Here is a 25,958-nt window from a genome sequence, read left to right as displayed (position 1 = left end):
CTGTAAAATATCTTGATTGCATGAGGCTCCTCCTGTTGCTAATATCTTTGTTTGCGGCACTAGGGAAAACAATAGATTATATTTATATTAGATTCCGTTTTATACCATTTGGATCACAAAACAGTGTCCATGTCTGATTTTTTTTTTTTTTTTTAAAACATTGCCAAATGTGTCCATGGATTGTGAATGGTATTGCACTTCAGATGACAATCCCTGACTGGAAGGGAGGAGGGCACAGCCACCATGTCTCTCTGTAACCCCCCCTTGACTGTACTAATAAGCTTATGGTCTGAATACTAATAATAGTTCTCGGGCCAGTGTGGGGCACTATGGACCAGACAGGTTCCCTTAATTCTGCATTTCTAATTCAATAAAATCAGGTATGCTTTTCTAGGCAAGTAAAAATCCTTGATCACCACCAATGTGTTTCAAGTACTTATTGCACTAAGCTACAGCAATAAGCAAAAGATTAAACTACAAATATCATGGAAAAAAACGTATCCCCTATCCAAAGGATAGGGGATAAGTTTTAGATCACGGGGGCCCCAGCGCTCAGGTCCCCGCGATCGAAAAAATTTCTCCTATCGTCCTGTTTAGAGCCCCGGCTCTCCTTCACAGAGGCGTGTCACAACCCCAGCCCGAAATGAAGTTTCAAGCACCTAAGGCCAATTTGTGGCACGTGGAAAATGGCTTTAGTGGTATAAAAGCCTAATTGAAAGCAATTTTTACAGCTACATGATGGACAGAATCCATGAACTCAGAGCCCTTGGTCTATCACTAGATCGCTATGTGCGTAGGACAAGGTGTCAATACAGTACATCATTAGAAAAAAAGTAAAATATAAATAATATAACCGCTGCTCAAGGGCTCTGGGCTTATTATCCGTACAGACTGCTGTTCTGGATGTCCGGCGCTGCCTAGGATGTGGCGACACGGACTGTCAGTGGGTTAGGGGAAGTAAAAGCTAGGGTTAATTAGGAGCTGTATGGAGGAGGTGTGGTTAGAACAGAGCAGGGCAGTGGTAGGTGTAAGACGGGAGGAAGAGGCGGAGCGGAGCCAGTGTTATTCGGGGGTGACGTGTATCCGGCCGGCCTCTTTGCAGAGTCCCCGGCAGGGAAAGTAGCAGCTTCCCTTCCTCCCCTTTTCATTGTTTGTTTTTACAGTTGTTTAAAAAAAATAAAAAACAGACAATAAAAAAAAAAAAAAAAGATGGATGTTCACTTGAGATTTGGTTGTACACTATGCGTTGTACCTTGAGAAGGGGTATTTTTGGTTGTGGTGTTGTGTGTGGGATGGCTTATGTGCACTTGTGTGCCCCTATTGATGTTGTTCTCTTTTAGGTTAAGTCACAGCATGGCGGAGGAGAAATAGGGATGAGGATTTCCTGGAGAGTAGAGTGTCATGCCCGCCGAAGAGGGTGGCTGGCAGACCGCTTACCTACTAGAGTGTTAAGAGTCAAAACAGATGTTGGAGTCAAATGGTTATTTGAGATGCTTAATAAAAATAAATGCTGTGGCCGACCCCCAGTTGTCCAGCAAAGGTTTATAGTTGTTATTGTCTTTATTTACCAGACAGCGAACAAGTTATAAGTAAGGAATATAGTAGAAGTAAGTACGGGCAGTCTAAACAACCTGTGACATAATATCCTGTGTTGTGGTAACTAGACATTTTAGAGCAGAAATATATTGGATTTCAATGACTGGATTAAATACGTTTCAATTTGCAACAGGTCTATTGTGTATATCCATTTGGGCCTTAAGCACCGGTTATATATATATTTTTTTTTATTTATATTTCTCTTGGGTATAGGTGTCCTACTGGGTGTCTCAGTCTGGTTGATAGTATTAGTTTGAAGTGAGCCTGGTTGGGAGACCAAAGATGAACTGGAATGATAGCAGGAGAAGTACAGAGTTGAAACTCTGCACAGATGGATCATCAGATTAGAAGCAGTGGTGTAGCTATAGAGATCGCAAGGGTCGCAATTGCGACCGGGCCCCATAGCCAGGGGGGGCCTGCTGACAGGTCGGGCCATCGCTGCCAGTAAGGAAATTTCACCAGCTGGGCCTGGATCTTTAAAAATTTGGCGCAGGGCGGGAAAGACCAGGTGCTGTTGGGAGCAGAGGTGTCCCCCGCAGACACGCACATCTGCGCCATCCAAGCCCCTGAGCTCTGAAGTGTCACTGCCTTTGAACACGCTGCATCCTTGGCATCTGGTGAGTGTGAGCAGTGGCGCGGGAGGGGAGTAGTTGGGGAGGAGACCCAGGATGATAGATATATGTGAATGTATGTGTGCATGAATGTATGTATGAATGTGTGTACAATTGCCCAGGGCCCCCATCCCTAAGGCTGTAGCATCCTGTAGTGAACCTCTCGTCAGCTAATGGCTGCTAGCAGAGGTTCATATTACATGGTAGCTGCACAAAGCTGCCAGTGCCACCTTAGGGTGCGTTCACACGTGCGTATTTTTGCTGCAGATCTGCAGCAGATTTGCTGCTGCAGATTTTTCAGCCCATTGGCTTCCATAGGCAGTAAGATCTGTTAAAGCAAATAAGCAGCAGAAAATACGCATGTGTGAACACACCCTTAAGAGGAGTTCCTGTGCTCCCTTAAAGGGAACCAATAAGCAGATTTTAGCATATATAACGCTCGCTACTGTGTGTTTATACACTTGTGTAGTGTGTCTCCATATGTGTAGGTGTATATTTATATGATGCCTGTTATGTATGTAGCATGATGCTTTTTGTCATGAATGTAGAGATACTAAAGAGTTTGTGCAGCAGCTCTTCCTCTTCCAATCTGGCATGGAGCATGGACGGATGTTGTTGCACGCTAGGTAAGACAATGGCAATGGAACCTAAATGACACCAAGCAGGTATCCCAATAATTAAAGCAGGTAATATGTATAGAACACGCTGGGCATTAGCCATTTCCTTGACAATTGTCTTGTGTGCAGCAATGTCCCTTCATGCTCCATGTCAGATTGGGGCAAACTCTAAGGGCCTATTCACATGATGGAAATGTCAACAGGAGTGCAGAATCCCATACAAGTGTATGGGCTTTCATTTGAAGCGGATTCCACTAGCAAAATTCCACCCTGTGAATAGGCCCTTAAAGTGCATCTGTCACATAACTTAACCCTATAACACCACCCTCACAGCCTAGCAGGGGTTAGTGCCGCGATTACAGAGTACAGGCAGTGAGTTTGACAGGCTCACTGCACAGAGAATCACTGTCTGACACCTCTCTGACACCATGCAATACTGCAAAAACCTTTTTTTTTTTTACAGAATAAAGCCACATCATTGAATAAAAAGGTATGGTTAGCATGGGAAAATAACCCCTGTTGGGCTGCAAGGGCGATTTTATAGGGAGAAGTTATGTGACAGGTGCATGTAAGCCTTGTTTACACTGGCCCATGATTATTATGATATGCTTATATGTGAGAAATCATGACAATTATTAATTGATGTGAGTTGAGAAAAAATCTGCAATATATTAAAAAAATTTAACCACTGAACTGGACAAACTGCGGGGTCTGATTGTGTGGCAGGGTTATATTTAGAGGGTAGAGTGTGTGGCAGTATAAATGGGGCACAGTGTGCGGCATTATTATATTTATAGGGCACAGTGTCTGGCAGTATTATTATATTCAGAGGGTACAGTGTGTGGCAGTATTTTATTCAGAGGGTTCAGTATGTGGCAGTATTATATTCAGGGGTATAGTATTTGGCAGCGTTATAATGATTATTGTTTTGATATAGAGGATGAGGATCTGCCGATAAATTAAGAAACCAATGATGTCTGGGTGGCAGACTCTGCAAAGAGTAGATATAGCTGAAAGAAGTCCTGGTGCCTCGACCAACAGAGAAGACATTATTTTAAAATACCCAGCCTATTTTTGGTCCCAGTCCGGCCCTGGCGCAGGGAGGCCCAGGGCAATTTTTTGCATCTGGGCCCTGTGGTTTCTAGCTATGCCTCTGAATAGAAGAATGGCACATTGTGATCCCTTCTTTATTGCGAGGGAAATTGGTCACAAACCAAGCCTAGGCCATCAAACATTGTCTACACACACCATCATTGCACGGCATTGGGCTATGAGCCAGATGTTTGGTGTCAGGTGTTCTATTAACCCCTTATCGATGAGCACTGTGAATGTATGGTGCTCCTTAGCACTACTTAGCACACAGTGCCATACATTTACGGCCCTGCGTTCCATGATCACCGTGTCTCCAGATGCAGTGATCAGAATGGGATGACTGCTGATATCTATTAGCAGCCATCCCGGTATATCGCCCAGGGGGTCCTGAGATCCCCCCTTGTCAGCTTTTCCAAGCTGATTGGGTCTCTGGTGACCCGATCACCTGGAAAATAGGGATGATTGGGGTTGTCAGAGACAGAATGATTAGGGCTGTCATCCTAAAGGATAGGACCTAGAGGTGCCACCCAGGGCCGGCGTTAGGGGGGGCAACACGGGCAGTTGCCCAGGGCCCCCATCCAAAAGAGGGCCCCTGAATAACTTTAGAGCATTACTAACACTACTGCATTTTGCACAAAATTGCAGGAAAATCGCAGCGTTTTACCACAGTTTTGAACAAAGCGCAGAAAAATAAAGTAGTCTTAGTATAGTCCTAAAGCTGTCCGGGCTGCAGGGAGTCCTTGGACAGCACTAATAGACTTACTATGGACCTTCTAGGACCTGTGATGACTCCTATAGGCTAGGACTCCTGATGATGTAATCACATGTCTTGGAAGGGGAAAGTATGGAGAGGGGAAGGGCTAAATATTCAATTACAGCTCATATTTCCTCCCTGCCTAACCAGTGTGGAACCAGTAACAGATATTTTGCGGGGTGAGGTAGGATGTTAACCCCTTGAAGACACAGCTTATTTAGATTTTTGCCATAACTCATATGTTTCCATCCCCAGACCCATATGGGACTTGTTTTTTTTTTTTTTGCACTATCAATTGTATTTTGTAATAACAATATCGCCCTATTCTGACCCTATAACTTTCAAATTTTTCCATATTCAGGGCTGCATGAGGGCAAATTTTTTTTGCGCTGTGATCTGTAGTACAGTAAGGAGCATGAAGGTGGGCATTATTACACAGTAAGGGGCACAAAAGGGGCATTTGTACAGTGTGGGGCATTAAGAGAGAAACTATTACTGTGTGAAGAATAAAATGAGCGGTATTACTGACAGACAGCACTGAGAAGATCACGGTTATAGTATATGTGGACCGGTTAAATTCAACAGGATTCACAGCAGCACAATTCAGGGAGCGCAACATAGTGATCTTTGGTCACGCAATCTGGGGGCCCCATTTTTTTTTTTTTTTTGCCCAGGGCCACACTTAGTCTAAAACTGGCCATGGTGCCACTTCCTCCTATTCCCTGCAATTTGTTGGGACTGACCTGCCAATCGCAGGGCGGGGGGGAGGGGGGTTAAATGCTGTCTAGGCATGCTGGGAGATGTCATTTTTGCAACATCTGGAAGCTAACAGTTTGCAAAACTATAACTCCCTGCAAGCCAAGACTGTCCAGGCATGCTGAGCGTTGTGGTTCTGCAACATATGAAGGGCCAGATTTTGCAAAACTACAATTCCGAGCATGCCCTTCGGCTGTTCGGGCATGCTGGGAATTGTAGTTTTGCAACAACTGGAGGCACACTGGTTGAGAAACACTGTCTATTTCCTAACTTAGTGTTACCCAACCCGTGTGCCTCCAGCTGTTGCAAAACTACAACTCCCAGCATGCACAGTCTGTTGCGTGCCCCTGAGGAAGCAGGAGTGTAAAAGCACGTTTGGGGCTGACAGAGGTGAGGTGTCAAGACAGGGTGCATCCTTCTACTTCTCTTGTTTATATTTGTATGGTCAAAGTACTATTATTATTTTTGCCACTATGGCTATATCTACATTATTACCCATGTGTTTATCAGAATAGCACCATGCCATTTACTATATGGACAATATGACCCAATACTGATACCATCTCATAACCTCTGCTGTCTTGTGTCTGTGTCATCGGTTTACCTCTCCTTATAGGTTTTTTATGTGATTTTATATCTTGTACATGTTCAATAAAGATTTTCATATGTTTATATAATTTCTGTACCTTGGTCTTTGATGTTTGGTGGTAGTGGCAGAACATTTCTCAGACAACCATTAATTGATATGTTTCTGCATGTGGATTATACTCGATACTAAATTAATCAAGGTGTTTTGAATATTTTGTTTTTATTTTTTATCATTTGCATATAATTAACATGTCGATCAATAATGTGATTCTCATAATTCGCTGACTTTTCCTTCTTGATGTTGAAATTTTATTGTTGAGCAATGTATTTCTTCATCACAGTGGCTCATGCTGTTTAGGATGGGACATTCAAATACAGGCGCCTCCATCTGTATACTGTCTGTACAGTCTGTAGAGTTGAATTCGTTTTAACAATACCTCAAAAGAAGTGCTAGCCTACCATTCTTACACATACAAATTTTTGTTCTAGGATTTTACAACGATTCTCATATACGGTAATATACTTTTTTAATTTGTTTCCCGTTATATCAATCATTCTTTTGGGGGGGGAATGTCACAGAAAAGCAGCATAGGACAACGAGACAAGGAATTATTTATGAAAATAATAATAAAAATATGTTCTCTGTGATTTATGATATGCTAAAAAATGATGGGGGTGAGAGTTGACCATAAAAATTCAATATCCCATTTTGCAAGGAAATTATAACAAGAATGAAATGAAGACATACCAAAATTAATGACCATGAAATTGAGGAAATGTTTTATCCAGTACTGAGGATTCACACTGGAGTCTACTAAATCTGATGTGCACAATTTTAACTTCTTATCTCAAAAGATTAAAAAATGTGATGATATTTTAAGGTGGTTTAAGCAGCTAAAGAGACATGGTATAAAAACTCATTGAACAGACTCACTCAAATGTATTTTTTACTAGCTGAGTACCTGGTGCTGCCCGGTTTTTCCTACCTTATCCTTGTGGGGGAGGAACAGCAACAAAGGAGGAAGCTTTTATCCTCATATCCCCTCCTCATATCCTGACCCCAAATCCCCTCCACACATTCTGTCCTCATATTTTATCCTCATATCTTGACCTCATATCCCATTCACACATCCCAACCTTATATCCTGTCCTTATATCCCATCCCCATATCCCGACCTCATATGACGTCCCTATATCCCATCCGTTGTCCCTTCCTCATATGCCATATCCTGACCTCATACCCCAACCACATATGCCGTCCTCACATCATGACCCCATATTCCATCTCCATATCCCGACCCCATATCTAATCCTTATTTCTAATCCTCATATCCCGTCCTCAGGTGGGGCTGCGATGTGGTAAAGATATTGTAATTTGGAAATAATAGGGGTGTGGCTTAAAATGTGGGCGTGTCTTTGCAAGATGGGGCATGGAATGTGGAGAGGGTGTGGCCTGCCAGCTGGACTGACGCATTCACCAAGAGATGCAGAGTGGACCTTGTGGAGTATGGAACCAGAAGTCCTATACACTTGCATGGGACTTGAAATAAGAACCTCGTCCTTCACATATGGGGGGTAGGTTAGGGGTTAATTTAACTATTATATATTTTTATTTGACATATAAGTAACATGTTACCAAGTATTATCAAAATATCTCCAGCCATACGGAAGTTATGCTGGAACATACATTTCCCATAGATTTGCATTGGACTATAAACAAAAACCCCGACCCTCGCAAATGAGGGTAAGTTAGGGTTAAATTAACTCCTATAGGTTTAGTGGTAATATGTGACCAAGTATTATCGAAATATCTCCGTTTGGAAGTTATGCAGTAACATATATTTCCCATAGACTTGTATGGGACTTTAAATAAAAACCCTGACCCTCTCAAATAGGGGTGGATAATGGTTGAATCACCTATCCTATGTTTGTTGTTGACATATGTAACATGTGGCCAAGTTTCATGTTAATATCTTTAGCCATTTGGAAGTGATGCTGGAACATACATACATACATACATACATACACACATACACGCACACACATATTGGCCGGCATTTACCATTGTAGGTGTAAGTGAAGCATTTTTCTACACCATTTTTTGTGTGCTGTAATCTGTAGGAGCACCAAATTTATTAAATGGTCGCAGGGCATTTGATAAATTTTGTGCAGGTCACAATTTCTCTCTTCACATACACCAAAAAGCTAAGCTAAGTCAGGGCTGGTGTAGTTTTAGAGACTTTTCAGTGGCTTTGCGCCTTTTTTGCGCCTTTTGGCAAAAAGGCACAGTTCATAAAACCCTTCCATATCATGTGTATTGTCAAAATCCGTGGATTGCAACTCAAAATCAGCAGAAATGTGTAAACTAAAAGGCGCAAAAAAGGCGCAAATAAACCCTGCTTGCTCCTTTTTTGTGCCTTTTGTAGACACAAAAAACTGTCTAAAGACAATGATAAATGTCGTCCATTGAGTATTATATATATAGACTAGCTGAGTACCCGGCGTTGCCCGGTTTTTCCTTTCTTATCCTTGTTGGGGAAGAAAATCAACAAAGGAGGAAGCTTTTGACTTCATATCCCGTCCTCATATTTTGTGGTCATATCCCAACCCCATATCCCGTCCTCATATCTCAACCTCATATCCCATCCTCATATCCTGTGTTCATATCACATCCCCATATCCCGTCCTCATATTTTGTGGTCATATCCCAACCCCATATCCCGTCCTCATATCTCAACCTCATATCCGTCCTCATATCCCAACCTCATATCTCAACCTCATATCCCATCCTCATATCCCGACCTCATATCTTGACCTCACATCCAATCCTCATATCCCGACCTCCTATCTCAACCTCCTATCCTGTCCTCATATCCCATCTTGATATCCTGACCTCATATCCCGACCTCCTATCCCGACCTCCTATCCTGGCCTCATATTCCGTCCTCATATCTCGACCTCATATCCCGTCCTCACATCTCGTCCTCATATACCGTCCTTATATCCCATCCTCAAATCCTGACCTCATATCCCATCCTTATGACCCTTCCTCATATCCTGTCCTCAAGTGGGACTGATTTGTGATGAAGATATTGTAAGATGAAAATAGAAGGGGATGTGCCTTTGTGGGACTGGGGGCAAGCTTTGCAAGCCAGACCAACGCACAAAAAGGGTAGATAATAAAAGGGGTGGGGCTTAGAATGTGGGCGTGTCTTTGTGAGATGGGGTGGGGCTTGCAAGCCGGATTGACCCATTCACCAGGAGATGCAGAGCAAAGCTTGTGGCGTAAGGTACTGGAAGTCCCATATACTTGCATGGGACTTGAAACAAAGACCCATCTTTTATATAAGGGTGTAGGTAAGGGTTAAAGGGGTTATCCAGCATAAGGTGATTTTAGTACGTACCTGGCAGACAGTAACAGACATCCTTAGGAAGGATCTGCGCTTGTCTTGGGCTAAATGACTATGCTGTGAGATTACCAGAACACTGTGGCTAGCTTTCTGTGAACTTGTATTTCCTGTTTTCAGTTTCCTTGTTTGCCTACAAATCCCATGATATCCTTTTCCTCCTTCCCACAAATCAGCCACCCCACACATTGAAACATAAATGAGCTGCAGACCTGTTGTTTTCAATCAGAGTGCCTCCAGCTGTTGCATTACTTGCAGATTGCTCTCTCCACCCATTGAAGCAGACAGGCTCCCTGTCATCAGCTGACTAGTGAGTCAGGTCTCGACCGCATTGCAAGCTGGGAAAAATCAGAGACAGCAGCCATTTTGTATGCTGTTAAAAATAAATATTGGGATGAAAATCACATAGGAATTGTGATGTCACGTGTGCCGCCGCCGCGGTGCTTGTTCAACACTGTGTGCATCTAAAAGGGGCACTCAGTGTTGAAAGTTGCGGCTGCTCTGGAATTCAGGACAGGTGTCCCAGATTCCCTGGCGGCCTCCCCTTCACCTGCGGGCCCGGTCGCAGGGGGTGCGGCGGGCCCACAGTTGAAGGGTCCGATTACTCCACTGCAGGGACCGTGCCACCACGGTTCCTAGCATGGAAGTTACCGACAGGGTGCAGCCATAGGGCTCCGGGCCTCCTGGGGGCCCGGGCCCCTTACTGGAGTACCGGCTGTACCCCCCTGATGGCGGCCCTGCACACAGGTAAAGACACTATATTATGAACTACACTAACTTTACAGCCCCTGTAGCATAGTCAAATAAAAAAAATCCCAGAATACCCCTTTAATTTAACTATCACATCTTTTTATTTGACATATAAGTAATATGTGTACCAGGTATTATTGAAATATCTCCAGCCGTACGGAAGTTATTTGGGAACATACATTTCTCATTGATTTGCATGGGACTGTAAACAAAAACCCCGACCCTCAGAAATGGGGGTAGTTAAAGGGGTACTCCTGTGGAAAACTTTTTTTTTTTTCAATCAACTGGTGCCAGAAAGTTAAACATATTTGTAAATATGTAAATATTTCTATTGAAAAATCTTAATCTTTCCAGTACTTGTTAGGGTCTGTATAGTACAGAGTAAATGGTTTTCTTTTTGGAACACAGAGCTCTCTGCTGACATCATGACCACAATGCTCTCTGCTGACATCTCTGTCCATTTTAGGAACTGTCCAGAGAAGCATATGTTTGCTATGGGGATTTTCTCCTACTCTGGACAGTTCTTAAAATGGACAGAGATGTCAGCAGAGAGCACTGTGGTCATGATGTCAGCAGAGAGCTCTGTGTTCCAAAATGAAAACCATTTCCTCTGTAGTATTTAGCAGCTAATAAGTACTGGAAGGATTAAGATTTTTTAATAGAAGTAATTCACAAATCTGTTTAACTTTCTGGCACCAGTTGATTTAAAAAAAATGTTTTCCACAGGAGTACCCCTTTAAGGGTTAAATTAACTATCCTATATTTTAAGTGGACATATAAGTAACATGTGACCAAGTATTATCGAAATATCTCCAGACGTTTGGAAGTTATGCAGTAACATATATTTCCCATAGACTTGTATGGGACTTTAACCCCTTAAGGACTCAGCCCATTTGGGCCTTAAAGGGGTACTCCGCCCCTAGACATCTTATTCCCTATCCAAAGGATATGGGATAAAATGTCAGATCGCCGTGGTCCCGCTGCTGGGGACCCCCGGGATCGCCGCTGTGGCACGCGCTATCATTACTGCACAGAGCAAGTTCGCTCTGCGCGTAATGACGGGCAATACAGGGGCCAGAGCATCGTTATGTCATGGCTCCGCCACTCGTGACATCACGGCCCGCCCCCTCAATACAAGTCTATATGACCGCCACGCCCCCTCCCATAGACTTGTATTGAGGGGGCGGGCCGTGATGTCACGAGGGGCGGAGCCATGACATAACGATGCTCTGGCCCCTGTATTGCCCGTCATTACGCGCAGAGCGAACTCGCTCTGTGCAGTAATGATAGCACCGTGCCGCAGCGGCGATCCCGGGGGTCCCCTGGCGATCTGACATCTTATCCCCTATCGTTTGGATAGGGGATAAGATGTCTAGGGGCGGAGTAGTCCTTTAAGGAAATTTTTTTTAACATTTTTGTTTTTTTCTCCTCGCCTTCTAAAAACCATAACTCTTTTATATTTTCATCCACAGACTAGTATGAGGGCTTGTTTTTTGTGCAACCAGTTGTCCTTTGTACTGACATCACTCATTTTACCATAAAATGTGTGGCGCAACCAAAAAAAAATACTATTTGTGTGGGGAAATTGATAAGAAAACCGCAATTTTGCTAATTTTGGAAGGTTTAGTTTTCATGCTTTACACTTTACGGTGAAAAAGACATGTTTTCTTTATTCCGTGGGTCAATACGATTAAAATGATACCTATGATTACATACTTTTCTATTATTATACCACTTAAAAAAAAAAAATTTTCGTAAAAGGGGCGGTATGAGGGCTCATTTTTTGCACCGTGATCTTTAATTGTTTTTGATACCACATTTTTATACATAAAACTTTTAATACATTTTTATAAATTTTGGGGAATTTTTTTACGTTTACACTGTTCCCCATATGGGATAATTAACATTATATTTTAATAGTTCAGATATTTATGCACGCAGCGATAACAAATATGTTTATTAAAAAAAAAATTTTTTACACTTTTTGGGGGTAAAATAGGGAAAACGGACAATTTACATTTTTATTGGGGGAGGGGATTTTTCTAATTTTTTTACTTTTATTTTTTACTTTTGTAACTTTTATTTTTACACTTTAATAGTCCCCATAGGGGACTATTTATAGCAATCATTTGATTGCTAATACTGTTCAGTGCTATGCATAGGACACAGCACTGATCAGTGTTATCGGCTATCTTCTGCTCTGATCTGCTCGATCTCAGACCAGAGCAGAAGACGCTGGAAGATGGACGGAGGCAGGCGAGGGGACCTCCGTCCGCCATTACAGATGACCGGATCGCCTCGGCAACACTGCGGGCGATCCGATTGTCCACATTAAGTGCCGTGCTTCTGCAGATGCGGTGACCTGTATTGATCACGGCATCTGAGGGGTTAATGGCAGACATCCATGCGATCGCGGATGTTGGCCATTACCGGCAGGTCCCTGGCTGCTATCAGCAGCCAGGACCTGCCGCGCATGATCCCAGTATCACTCCGATGCTCGCAGTTATGTATAGGACGTATATGTACGTCCTGATGCGTCAAGTACCACCCACCTGTGTCGTTAAGGGGTTAAACAAAAAACCCTGACCCTGGCAAATGGGGGTGAGAAAGGGTTCAATTACCTATCCTATGCTTGTTTTGACATATAAGTAACGTGTGCCAAGTTTCATGTTAATATCTTTAGCCGTTTGGACGTGATGCTGGAACATACACACATACTGTACATACACACACACACACACTGATTTACTAAGAGTGGAGTGTTTATTCCGGAGTGATTTCAATATCACTCATCTTTTTTTTCAGGCTTATTTACTATTCTGTCGCACAAGTCGGTTATTTTTGTGCCATGCATTTTTTGTGTCGCACTAGTAAATTGTGACGCACAAACTCTGAGCTAAAGAAATTAGTTGTGTGAGTCAAAATGGTTTAGACTTGTTTGTTTAAAAATGTTTTCATGAATCAAAATTATTCATGTGTTATAATTTTTCAAACATTACAACAATTATCCTTGTTTATCAGCTTGGGTGTTAAATTGATTTAACCCCTTAAGGACCAATGCAAATAAACCTGTACGCCCCTGAAAGACCAGGCCTGTTTTTTCAAATCGGGGATGTCTGTCTTTATTAGAGAATAACTCCGGTAACGTTTTGCCAATCACGATAATTATGACATTGTTTTTTTTGTCACAAGTTGTCCTTCATGTACATAGTAAAAGTAAGCCGATATCATTTGTAGTTTTTTTTACAATGCAAAAAATCATGAAATTTTTACAAAAAATTACGATTTTTTGCTATTTTAACACTAATTGATTGCATATATTTATACTTACTGACCAAATAGTTCATGAAACTTATACTTTCAGATGTCTACTTTATTTTGACGTCATTTTTTAGTTTTTAATTAACATTTTAAATTAGTTAGAACCCTAACAATTTAACTTGAAATTTAGAAAATTTAGAAAATTTGAAAAGTACATCTTTTTTTATGTGCTATGCAAGGTTTGCAGAAATTAAAAGGTAGTAGAACATAGGAACACCCCCCCCAAATGACCCCATTTTAAAAACTAGACCCCTCAAGGTATTCGCTAGGGGGTACAGTGAGTATTTTAACACCATAATTTTTTGGCAGGAATTATTACAAAGTCAGTGTTAAAAATTCGAAAATTGCAATTTTTCACAAATGCATCATTTGGGGGGCATATTTTTTGTACATCACTTCTGATATTGAAAGAAATGAACCCTATATTTTATTTAGCTGCTTGTCCCATGTTCGGAAATACCCCCGCTTTGGCCATATATGGTTCCTTGGCCGTGTGGTAGGACTCAGAAGGAGAAGAGCGCCATTTGGCTTTCAGGGCAGAACAGTACCCCCACCCCCACAAGTGACCCCATTTATATATCGCACCCCTACAAGTTATTGGCTGGTCGGCTGGCAGTATAACGCGTCTGTCTGTGATAGTTAAGGCTCCTGATGGATATATCCGCCATGTTGTGGGAATAAGCACCCGCTCATGGCGAATATATCCATTACTGCTGCGGCTGGGTAGCTCAGTGTGTCCGCTCATGACTGCTGGTGGAAAATCCGCCGCTATGAGTGGACGCACAAAGCTACCCAGCCGCAGCAGGGAGGTCATTACTGTGACTGCTGCATAATGTGTAGGATCACGTGGCGGACATCCACAGCATATTACATGCTGCGGATGTCCACCAATGCGATCCTACACATTATGCTTTTTTTTTTTTATTAGATTCATTTAATAAATGTATTTTTAATACATATTTTTTTTTACACTTTTATTACATTTTTATTTATTTTTACACTTTTATTTTATTTATTTATTTATTTTTACACTTTTTAATGCTTTGGAATACTTAGTATTCCAAAGCATTGCAGTTATATGCTGCCTGCCAGTTTTCACTAGCAGGCAGCATATTTCACTGGCAGGCAATACCCAGGGCAGACCTGGGGGTCTTTGTAGGACCCCCGGCAGCCCAGGTATGCAGCAGCACCCCGCGATCGCGTTGCGGGGTGCTGCAGGAGAGACAGAGGGAGCCCTCTCACTCTGTCAGAACTCCTTACAGCGCGCGGTCACTTCTGACCGCGGCTGTAGGGGTTAAACTGTCGGGAGTGAAGTGAACTTCACTCCCGGCAGTGCGGCCACACACAGCACCCCGCGATCGCGCTGCGGGGTGCTGCAGGAGAGACAGAGGGAGCCCCCTCCCTCTGTCAGAACTCCTTACAGCGCGCGGTCACTTCTGACCATGGCTGTAAGGGTTAAACTGCCGGGAGTGAAGTGAACTTCACTCCCGGCAGTGCGGCAGGCCCCGGCCAGCCGCGTATTACACGCAGCACCCCGCGATCGCGATGCGGGGTGCTGCAGAGGAGACAGAGGGAGCCCCCTCCCTCTGTCATAACTCTTACAGCCCGCGGTCACTTCCAACCGCGGCTGTAAGGGTTAAAACTGCCGGGACCGAAGTTTACTTCGGTCCTGGCAGTGCAGCAGGGTCCCGGCTGTGTGATACAGCCGAGTCCCTGCCGCGATCTCGTGGGTGCACTGGGCAGCACCTACGAGAAGAATGGACGAGTATAGACGTACAGGTGCGGGAACGGCCGCCAACCTGGACGTCTATACTCGTCCGTGGTCGTTATCGGGTTAATCCTAATATTGCAAATGTGTTAAAAAGAAAAAAAAAAAGAATATATATATATATATATATATATATATATATATGTATATATATATATATATATAAACATTAACTATCACAAAAGCATTCAATATTTTATTCATAAAAGTGTTGAACTGTACAAAATGTTTTCAGGTTATAAAACAAGTTATTTGACAAAAAACACAATGGCAAACAGTCCCTTGTTAGAAATCACTAAATTTTTGGAATTTCACTCGGCCTCTTGGCTGTCGGTTATTGTGTGAGGCAAACTCACACTTTTTCTCGAGTGATTTTGGAAGTACTCTGGGTATTTTTTGTTTTTTGTCGGTAAAACACCCATTTTTGCATAAAACACGCCCATGTCAAAGTGAAAAAAAAACTCTCCGAGTATTTTCTAAGGTGTCGGTTGTGCAACTAAAATTTAACGCATAGTCGCACAGACGTTGCGACAAAAATTTAGGCGCAATAACCAAGAAAACGAGTCGGTTGGACTTTAGTAACTGAGGGCCATTGAGTTTTTTATATATATATATATATATATATATATATATATATATATACATAGATTAACAAGCCACTTAATGAATTTACTTACCGTATATGCCGGCGTATAAGACGACCCCCAACTTTTACAGTTAAAATATAGAGTTTGGGATATACTCGCCATATAAGACTACCCCTCCTACCGTGATGTACGGTACCTTGTAGTTCCCCCCACATTAGCTAGGCATCATGTTCCCCCACATTAGGTAGGCAGTATAGTTCCCCCCACATTAGGTAGGCAGTATAGTTCCTCCCACATTAGGTAGGCAGTATAGCTCCCCCCACATTAAGTTGGCAGTTCCCCCACATTAGGTCGGCAGTTCCCCCACATTAGGTCGGCAGTTCCCCCACATTAGGTTAGCAGTTCCTCCACAATAGTAGGCAGCTCCCCCACAATATGTCGGGAGTTACCCCACATTAGGTCAGCAGTTACCCCACATTAGTAGGCAGCTCCCCCACATTAGTAGCAGTTCCCCCACAATAGTAGGCAGCTCCCCCCACATTTGTAGGCAGCTCCCCCCACATTAGGTCAGCAGTTCCCCCACAATAGTAGGCAGCTCCCCCCACATTTGTAGGCAATTTCCCCACATTAGGTCAGCATTTCCCCCACAATAGTAGGCAGTTCCCCCACAATAGTAGGCAGCTCCCCCCACATTTGTAGGCAGCTCCCCCCACAATAGTAGGCAGCTCCCCCCACATTTGTAAGCAGCTCCCCCCACATTTGTAGGAAGCTCCCCCCACATTAGGTCAGCAGTTCCCCCACAATAGGAGGCAGCTCCCCCACACAGACATACAGCTTCCAGCCATATACAGTGTATGGCTGCAGGCTGTATGTCTGTACTGGTCTGCCCCCACAGTGTTCCAATCACCGCTCCTCCGGCCCGGGTCACCATCTACTGCTATGGCCTATGGACCATAGCAGTAGGTGCCGGGACCGGGGAGCGGTGACCGGATCACTTAAGATAGCACAGCCGGTCACTCACCAGGCCCCGGTCGGCGCGCGTCCTCCTGCGGTCCTCCTGCGGTCCTTCTGGTCCTGCGCTCCTCTGCCTCTATGGTTGTAGGCACGTGACGTCACTGACGTCCCGTGCTTACAACCATAGAGACGGATGACCGGACCGCAGGAGGACCGAAGGAGGATCGCAGGAGGAAACGCGCCGCCGGGGAATGGTAAGTGACCGGCCGACATCCTTATATCCCGGAAATATTTTTCGGGACACAGGGATGTCCGGCATAGGAATACCTATGATTATCTGCCCGGGCCGGCTCCCGTGTGTGGCTGAAGGCGGGGGCCGGCCAGAGCAGGTAAAAACTAATACTGTATACTAAAAACCAGGGGGCCTCCAGCTGTTGTAAAACTACAACTCCCAGCATGTCCGGACAGCCTTTGCCGTGCTGGGAGTTGTAGTTTCACAACAGCTGGAGGCATCCTGGTTTTTAGTATACAGTATTAGTTTTTACTTGCTCTGGCCGGCTCCCGCCTACAGCCACACACGGGAGCCGGCCTGGGCAGATAATCAGAAGTTTTCCTATCCCGAACCTCAATACCCGGCGTATAAGACGACCCCCGACTTTTCAGAAGAAAATTCGGGGTTAAAAAGTCGTCTTATACGCCGGGATATTCGGTATCTATCTGGGCAAATCGGTACAATATCTATATGGTCAATATTTGTGTATATAGGACAAATATTCGTCCATATATTTGCGAAATATTGCGAATTCGAATATGGCCTCTGCCGCTCAACACAAGTGAATATTAGAGACTTTGTAATAACTTCCATTAGAGATAAATGCCTCCTTCTCAACTTATCATACACCAACCTACCAAAACTTATCATTTACTATGCTTTAAACTGCTAAAATTTATCTCAAGATGGACCAGTTTACTAAGGGATGAGGTTACAGCTGCACATGGAAATCTATGGAAAAGAGAGGAGGAGTTAGTTGCATTGTAGATTGAGACACACAGGGAACCTGCTGAAAGCCCTAATACGTTTTATGTCTCCTAGTGCTGGATTCACATCTAAACTATTTGGGACTGTAGTCCTGCTCTATAATATTCTCTGTGCTGCTGGTGCTTTTGGGGGTGTGCTGTAGAGATATAGAGCTTCTGCGCGTGGTGTGTGTGTGTGTGTGTGTGTGTGTGTAGATTAAAGGAAACGTCATAACAGCTTTTCTACCCCCACTAGCTTAGGGAAAAATGAAAAGTAGACATGGAGCCTACAGAGGGAAAACTAGTGAAAATGCCATATATAAGTTATATAATGGCCAAAGATAGTGCTACATCTCCTGTACACATAAAACATTTTTATTTTCGTATTTTGTATTATGTATGCCCTCTGTGGCATGGATATATAAGCAACATTTCAAAATAAGTTGATGACATGCATGGAAGTATTGATTTAAGTAGTTTATCTCGCACTCAAAAGTGTGTGATTCCATACTTTTTAGTCCAAGACAAAACACATACATGCTCAGAAAATAACCCGAATGTAGTCCCTAGCTGACTATGTTCAGACCAATGAAATCAATGGGGCTTTCACCCTAATAGGACAGTAGGAAGAGCCCTTCAAAATGCATTGTCCATTGTATCATTTATTTTTTATTGGATTCCATGCCCATTATGGATACAGGTTATCCTATCCTTGGAGTAATGTCACTAAGCATTGCTCTTTTCCTGGTTCCACCAGCTGAACTTAATGCCCTACTGGGGATTCCATCCTTCGGGCCGGTGCAGACAGTACCTGATCAAGTGCATATTCTGTAGGCTCCATATTAGAGATTTCTCGATACTGGTATCGGGACCGACACTGGACATTTGAACGAGTACTTGTACTCGTCCAAATGTCCCTGATATCTAATCTGATACTCGCCGCCGGGACCCCCGCTGGCAGGTATTACGGAGGTGCCAAACTATGCAGCACGCCCAGAAGCTGAGCTTGTGTCATAGCCAGGACCTGTTGCTAATGCCAAACATCACCGATCGGTGAGCAGCGGTGATGTCTGGCATTAACCTTTTAGTTGCCGCGATCAAAGTTGATCGCGGCATCTAAAAGTCGAGAAGTTAACTGCTGGTTAGCTCAGGGATGCTGATCGGTGTCCCGATCAGCTGTGAGGACGGCCAGAGGTCCCCTACTGTGCTCTGTGCCGTCTAATCGTCGCTCCTTTATTGCTGCTCGCCATGGCAGGCAGTAGTAAAGGGGCACCCATAACACTGATCAGTGCTATGCTATGGCATATCATTGATGAATGTATGCAATCTACACATTGCATGTAATAGTACCCTATGGGGACAACAAAAAAGTGTAAAAATAAATAATAAATGTGAAGTAACCCCTTTCCTAATAAAGGTTTGAATTACCCCCCACATCTGTTAAATCTATTTTATACACAAGGGTAACAGCACATATAGCACCTTTTTTCTGTTACTTTTCCTGTTTCACAACTAGGGATCGACCGATTATCGGTTTGGCCGATATTATCGGCCGATAATCACGGTTTTCGGCATTATCGGTATCGGCAATTACCTTGCCGATAATGCCCCCCCCCACACCGCCCCCACCGCACCGCCACCACCCCCCCCACAGACCCACCGCACCGCATCACACCCCTCACCGCACCTCCCCGGCCCCATTGCCTCCCCAGTTTTATAATTATCTGTTCCTGGGGGCCAGGGGTCCACGCTACTTCTGGCTCCTGCTGAGTCCTGCGTTACACTGTGTGCAATGACGAGTGACGCGACTCGACGCAACGTCACTGTCAGTGCGTACAGTGACAGCTCAGGAGGACGCCACCGGAGCCAGATGTAGAGTGGACCCCGGGCCCCGGGAACAGGTAATTATAAAACCGGGGATGGGGGAGGCAATGGGGCCGGGGCGGTGCGGTGGGGCATGCAATGCGGTGCGGCGGGTCGGTGGGGTGGTAGCGGTGGCGGTGATAGGACTCAGGAGGACCCCCAGACAGGCAGGGGGAGAGAAGCGGGTGGCGGCGGCGGCGCAAAAGCCGCTTCAGTTCATTGATTTAAAGCGCCTGCTTTAAATCAATGATCTGCAGCGTTGTCGCGGGGGGATAAATAGCCGATAACTTATACCGGAATATCGGTATAGGTTATTGGCTATCGGCCCTAACCTCCACAAATTATCGGTATCGGCCCTAAAAAAAGATATCGGTTGATCCCTATTCTCAACTACTGAATAGCCAATGCCCGGCATGCTAATAACATGACATGTGGCAAAAATAGGTTCTCAAAGTTTAGTTTTCAAGTTCTACCCAGGTGAAACCATTGGGGTATTCTCACGTATGGGCAGGGAACAGTGGAAATAAATAGCGGAGTACAGAAGAGTCAAGGGAAAAGCCAAAGATCAATAAACAAGCAGGTATCCAGTAAGCAGGAGGCTTCAGCTAAGATATAACCTTTCACAGACAATGAACTGATCACTCTTCCTAGGTGATATAGGAAGGTGATCAGGGATACACCTTCCTGATAGGTAGCAGAACTGAGAACCACACCCGGACGACACAGGTGAGCTCCAAGAAGCTTCAGCCCAACTCATTTAACTCTTCATGTTCGGCCAGAGCCAGACATTACAGGTGTTTTTCTTAACATGTTTGAGAGTCAAAGGGTTTATCCACCATAAGGTGATTTTAGTACTTACCTTACAGAACTAGGCATTTCCTGTTACATTTTGTTCTCTAAACTAGTTCTATGTTTGCAAGTATAAGGTCACTTTCCTTCCTCCCACACATCAGCCACCCCACCCACTGAAACACAGTGTTTGCTAACCAACGGGCCTAACCAGGGGGGCTACAGATGTTGCAGAATTGAAGCAGGATAGGCTCCCTCTGATCACCTGACTAGTGATGTCAGGTCTTGATGCACTGCAACCTGGGAAATCCCAAGACATTAGTAATTTTGTAAAAATAAATATTGAGACGATAATCACAGAGGAATTGTGAGGAAACTCATCACACACAGGTACAGACATTATATTATGAACTACAAGAAATTGGGAGGGATGAAAAAAGAACAGGGGGCCCTCCCTTGTAGTGTATATCAACTTGGTGTGAACCACCACACCTAAGTGATATACTCACCTGTGAGGTGATGGTAATCTGATCCGTGGCTCCTAAGAGTCATGGTGATCAGGTTGTAATGGGATGTTTTAGAAGTAGGTAAAAGTATGCTGCCGTACAATTCTGGGGAGAACAGTAGAGAAATGCAAATGTAAAGAGAAAAAGGCGGTCTTGGAGGCGCTGCTCAAGGATTGTCACAAATCAACTGTGCTGGCCTGAGCCCACGGATTTGTGACAATTCTTGAGCAGCGCCTCCAAGACTGCCTTTTTCTCTTCACATTTGCATTATGAACTACACTAACTTTACAGCCCTTGTAGCATAGTCAAATAAATAAAAAAATCCTGGAATACCCCTTTAAAATATTTTTGCACTATATTAAAATGATAAAAACCTACAAAACATTCCAGACACTAACAACTGAAAAAAATTAACTTCAAATGAATCTTTTCTCAAGTGTAAAGCTTTTATGTAACAAAGAAGTAACAAGTAATGCATTGTAAACATTGTGAAAAGCAATTGCATACAATGGCCATCATTTACTATTGCGAACTCCACATGTGTTGTCGGGTTGTGCACCAGATTCTGGTGCATTGCGCCAGATATTCTGTCTACGCCAGAATTTGCACAAGAATTTGCACCAGAATTGAAAAGACCCGACTAACTCTCCAAGAAAACCTGAAAAGGGGGCGTGGTCGTCAGGAAAGGGGGCAGGGTCACCAAAATGAGGCGTGTTCCAGATGTTTTCACAAAAAAAAAAACATATTTACTAAAGCCTCTTTCACACTATGAAATAGTTCCGTTTAGGAACTTCCGTCACCAGTTCCGTCACTATATCGGCGAAACCCGGCCGTTACAAAACCCCTGACGGCCGTGACTAAATCGCATTGCAGCCTAAGGGGTTTTGTAACTGCCCGTTTGCACCCGTATAGGCCGTAATTCATTACGGACGTTATACAGTGATGGGACATCGTGGCGGAAAAATTACTGCATGCAGTATCAATGTCCCGTCACTGTACAACGTCCGTAATGAATTACGGGCATATACGGGTGCAAATGGGCAGTTACAAAACCCCATAGGCTGCAATGCAATTTAGTCACGGCCGTCAGGGGTTTTGTAACGGCCGGGTTTCGCCGGTATAGTGACGGAACTGGTGACGGAAGTTCCTAAACGGAACTATTTCATAGTGTGAAAGAGGCCTAAGGTTTCCACAGAAAATGTGGTGGATTTCAGCTGAAGAAAACCCTACAGGTCAGAGCATGTGTAAAAACAGCAAAATGTAGGGAAAGTGAAAAATGTAAGGAAATCTTAGTAAATACAGTGGAAAAGAAATTGTAGGGAATTAAAACCCACAAAGAAACCTACACAACACTCTTAGTAAATCAGGGCCAATATATTAGTCAGCTCATCATGCAAAGTGTCTAGAAGCAGGTGTCACCATAAGCCTGTAAATGCCCCTAAAGCTCTACTGTTTAACTCTCTTGCAAAATCAATGGTTTATAACAATGATAACACCGCCTAATCTAGTAGCTGCATACAGAATCCCACCTCCATTCAGTACTTTAGCCACTTCGGAGCATTTGTCTGTTTCTCTGTTCTAATCCCTTTGCCCTTTTTCCTGTGTGTTCCAGTCTAGTAAACTTAATTAATCTACAGCAGAGACACCTCTTTTCATTTCCTCGCAGCACTACCATCATCTCTTATCTGTTTTCTTATTACATGATTTACATTGCACTATGTCTTTGCTTTGTTTCCATAAAGCTTCAGCCAATATATTGACATTAATGCCCAGAGACCAAAGTTAGGCTCACACGAGCTTTTAAATGGGAACAGCCTTTAAATCAATGCATAACCTAAACCGACTGTCTATGTTATAATTGAAGAAAGGTTAATGCCTTCAAAGAAAAGAGGATGCCATGGAAAATAGTTATCCAAATTATGATGGTGAATTGCCCCGCTTTTTCTTTTTAGAATAGTTCTTTCTTTGCATAACTGCAAGGTTGCCTGTTTTAAAAAAAGAAAGTAGTCATTTATAAAAACATCCGGACTGGCTAACTATTTAATTCCAAAGTATGTGTACCAATGGCCAAACATATGCCAAGAGGATAGTCTCTTGGCTTTATGGTCGCTTATATAAATCTATGAGCATGCTTAATGGATATTTTGGAACAATGTTGTGACTTGAATGGATAGCCACAGACAAGACAACTACCGTATATACTCGAGTATAAGCCGAGTTTTTCAGCACGATTTTTCGTGCTGAAAACACCCCCCTCGGCTTATACTCGAGTGAACTCCCCCACCCGCAGTGGTCTTCAACCTGCGGACCTCCAGAGGTTTCAAAACTACAACTCCCAGCAAGCCCGGGCAGCCATCGGCTGTCCGGGCTTGCTGGGAGTTGTAGTTTTGAAACCTCCGGAGGTCCGCAGGTTGAAGACCACTGCGGCCTTCAACATCATCCAGCCCCCTCTCACCCCCTTTAGTTCTGAGTACTCACCTCCGCTCGGCGCTGGTCCGGTCCTGCAGGACTGTCCGGTGAGGAGGTGGTCCGGTGGGATAGTGTTCCGGGCTGCTATCTTCACCGGGGAGGCCTCTTCTAAGCGCTTCGGGCCCGGCCTCAGAATAGTCACGTTGCCGTGACAACGACGCAGAGGTGCATCATTTGCGTCATTGTCAAGGCAACGCATCTATTCCGGGCCGGAAGCGCGGAGAAGAGGCGCCCCCGGTGAAGATAGCAGCCCGGACCACCTCCTCACCGGACCACCTCCTCACCGGACAGCCCTGCAGGACCGGACCAGCGCCGAGCGGAGGTGAGTACTCAGAACTAAAGGGGGTGAGAGGGGGGCTGGATGATGTTGAAGGCCGCAGTGGTCTTCAACCTGCGGACCTCCGGAGGTTTCAAAACTACAACTCCCAGCAAGCCCGGACAGCCGATGGCTGCCCGGGCTTGCTGGGAGTTGTAGTTTTGAAACCTCTGGAGGTCCGCAGGTTGAAGACCACTGAGGGCGAATGATGAGAAGAGGATGATGAAGGGGGGGTGTGGGGATGATGAAGGGGGTGGGGATGATTACAAGGGGATGATGAAGGGGGGATGTGTGGGATGATAAGGGGATGATGAAGGGGGGATGTGCGGGATGATAAGGGGATGATGAAGGGGGGATGTGTGGGATGATAAGGGGATGATGAAGGGGGGATGTGCGGGATGATAAGGGGATGATGAAGGGGGGATGTGTGGGATGATGACAAGGGGATGATGAAGGGGGATGTGTGGGATGATAAGGGGATGATGAAGGGGGGATGTGTGGGATGATGACAAGGGGATGATGATGAGGATGTTAATGACGGGTCTGGATGATGACAGGGGGGATGAGGTATTTCCCACCCTAGGCTTATACTCGAGTCAATAACTTTTCCTGGGATTTTGGGTTGAAATTAGGGGTCTCGGCTTATACTCGGGTCGGCTTATACTCGAGTATATACGGTAGCTCACCCCATCCCCCCATATATATGAACATTTGGCTCAGCTGAGTGTTCACATGATGTGAATGTGGAAAAGGGGATGTAAAACTGCTGCCAGAAAGATGATGGTGCCTTATGTCCCTGAAAACTAAAGGGTCAAGCAGTAGAAAAACCAACACACTTAATCCCCCATATACTTTAGACAGTTGGCCAGTCCCATCCCTGATATCTAATCCGATACTCACCGACGGAACACCCGCCGGCAGGTATTACGGATGTGCCAAACTATGCAGCACGCCCAGAAGCTGAGCTCGTGTCATAGCCGGGACCTGTTGCTAATGCCGAACATCACCGATCACCCTTAACAAGTGGGATGCACATATGCAAACTGTTGTAATTCCTACACCATTCACCTGATTTGGATGTAAATACCCTCAAATTATAGCTGACAGTCTGCAGTTAAAGCACATCTTGTTAGTTTCATTTCAAATCCATTGTGGTGGTGTATAGAGCCAAAAATGTTAGAATTGTGTCGGACTGTATCTCTATAGGAGAGCGGTTCGACTATCTTTGGCTCTCCCATAGAGATATATGGAGGGGGCGCGGTGGCCCCCACTTCAGGGACCCCAACGCTCGGACCCTCCACAATTTGCAGATAGAGGATAAGTTTTTTTTTTCTATGAGACTACTCCTTTAAGCAATAGCATTACATTGATCTATGTAAGCCATCTACTGATGGCTTATGATAGGGCCCCAAGAGGGCCAAAAAATTTGTTAATGTTTAAAAAATATATAAAAAATACCATCTCTATTACAAATTTAAATCACCCCCCCCCCTTTTCCCAATTTACAAATAAAACACTGCAAAAAATTATAATACACATATTCGGTATCAATGTGTGCATAATTTTCAGAACTATTAAGTTATTAGATTCCTGATCCTGCCCGGTCAAAAGCATACCTGCAAAAACAATCCAAACACCAAAATTCCTGATTTTTGGTCACATTACATCCCAGAATTTTCTTGATAAAAAGTGATCGAAAAGCCAGACACACACAAACGCGCTACAGTTAAAAACTACATCTCATGGTGCAGTAAAATAAACCCTAACACAGCTCCGTAGGTGGGGTTACAACATAGTAATGAACAGAGTTTTTTTTTTTCTTTTACAAGTTTTTATTTTTTTTAACCATAAATAAAACATACATTTTGGTATCATTGGAATCAGAGTAAACCATAGAATAAGGTTTGCATGTCAGTTTTGCCATATTGTAAACTCTGAATCACCCCACAAAAGTGGGTTTGGTATCATTGGGATTGTACTGACCCATAGAAAAAGGTTTGCACGTTAGTTGCAGGGTCATGAAGGGGTTAAGATTGCTGATGGATGCTGTCATCTTTTTAGAAACTGGAATCCAGGTTTCTTGAATATAGCTTAGTACACAGACTAGGAGGTATTGTGATGCTTCATTGCCACCAGGCTACAAGCAAAATGTAATTGACCTTCAGAAATTGTTTCAGTTTATTGAAACAATATTACA

General features: G+C 44.0%; 1 protein-coding gene across 4 annotated transcripts in view; it reads right to left on the bottom strand.

Moving 5' to 3' along the window:
- XYLB (xylulokinase) overlaps nt 1-25,958 on the bottom strand; it is a 238,974-nt gene that overhangs the window by 37,884 nt on the left and 175,132 nt on the right. For all 4 annotated transcript variants that reach the window (XM_056519632.1, XM_056519633.1, XM_056519631.1 and 1 more), the window contains exon 16: nt 1-59. In XM_056519632.1, the coding sequence (XP_056375607.1) occupies nt 1-59 (59 nt within the window). The remainder of the gene's footprint in view (nt 60-25,958) is intronic.

Source organism: Hyla sarda, chromosome 5 (assembly GCF_029499605.1).
Source record: "Hyla sarda isolate aHylSar1 chromosome 5, aHylSar1.hap1, whole genome shotgun sequence".
Lineage (NCBI taxonomy): Eukaryota > Metazoa > Chordata > Amphibia > Anura > Hylidae > Hyla > Hyla sarda.
This window is presented reverse-complemented; position numbering and strand designations above follow the sequence as displayed.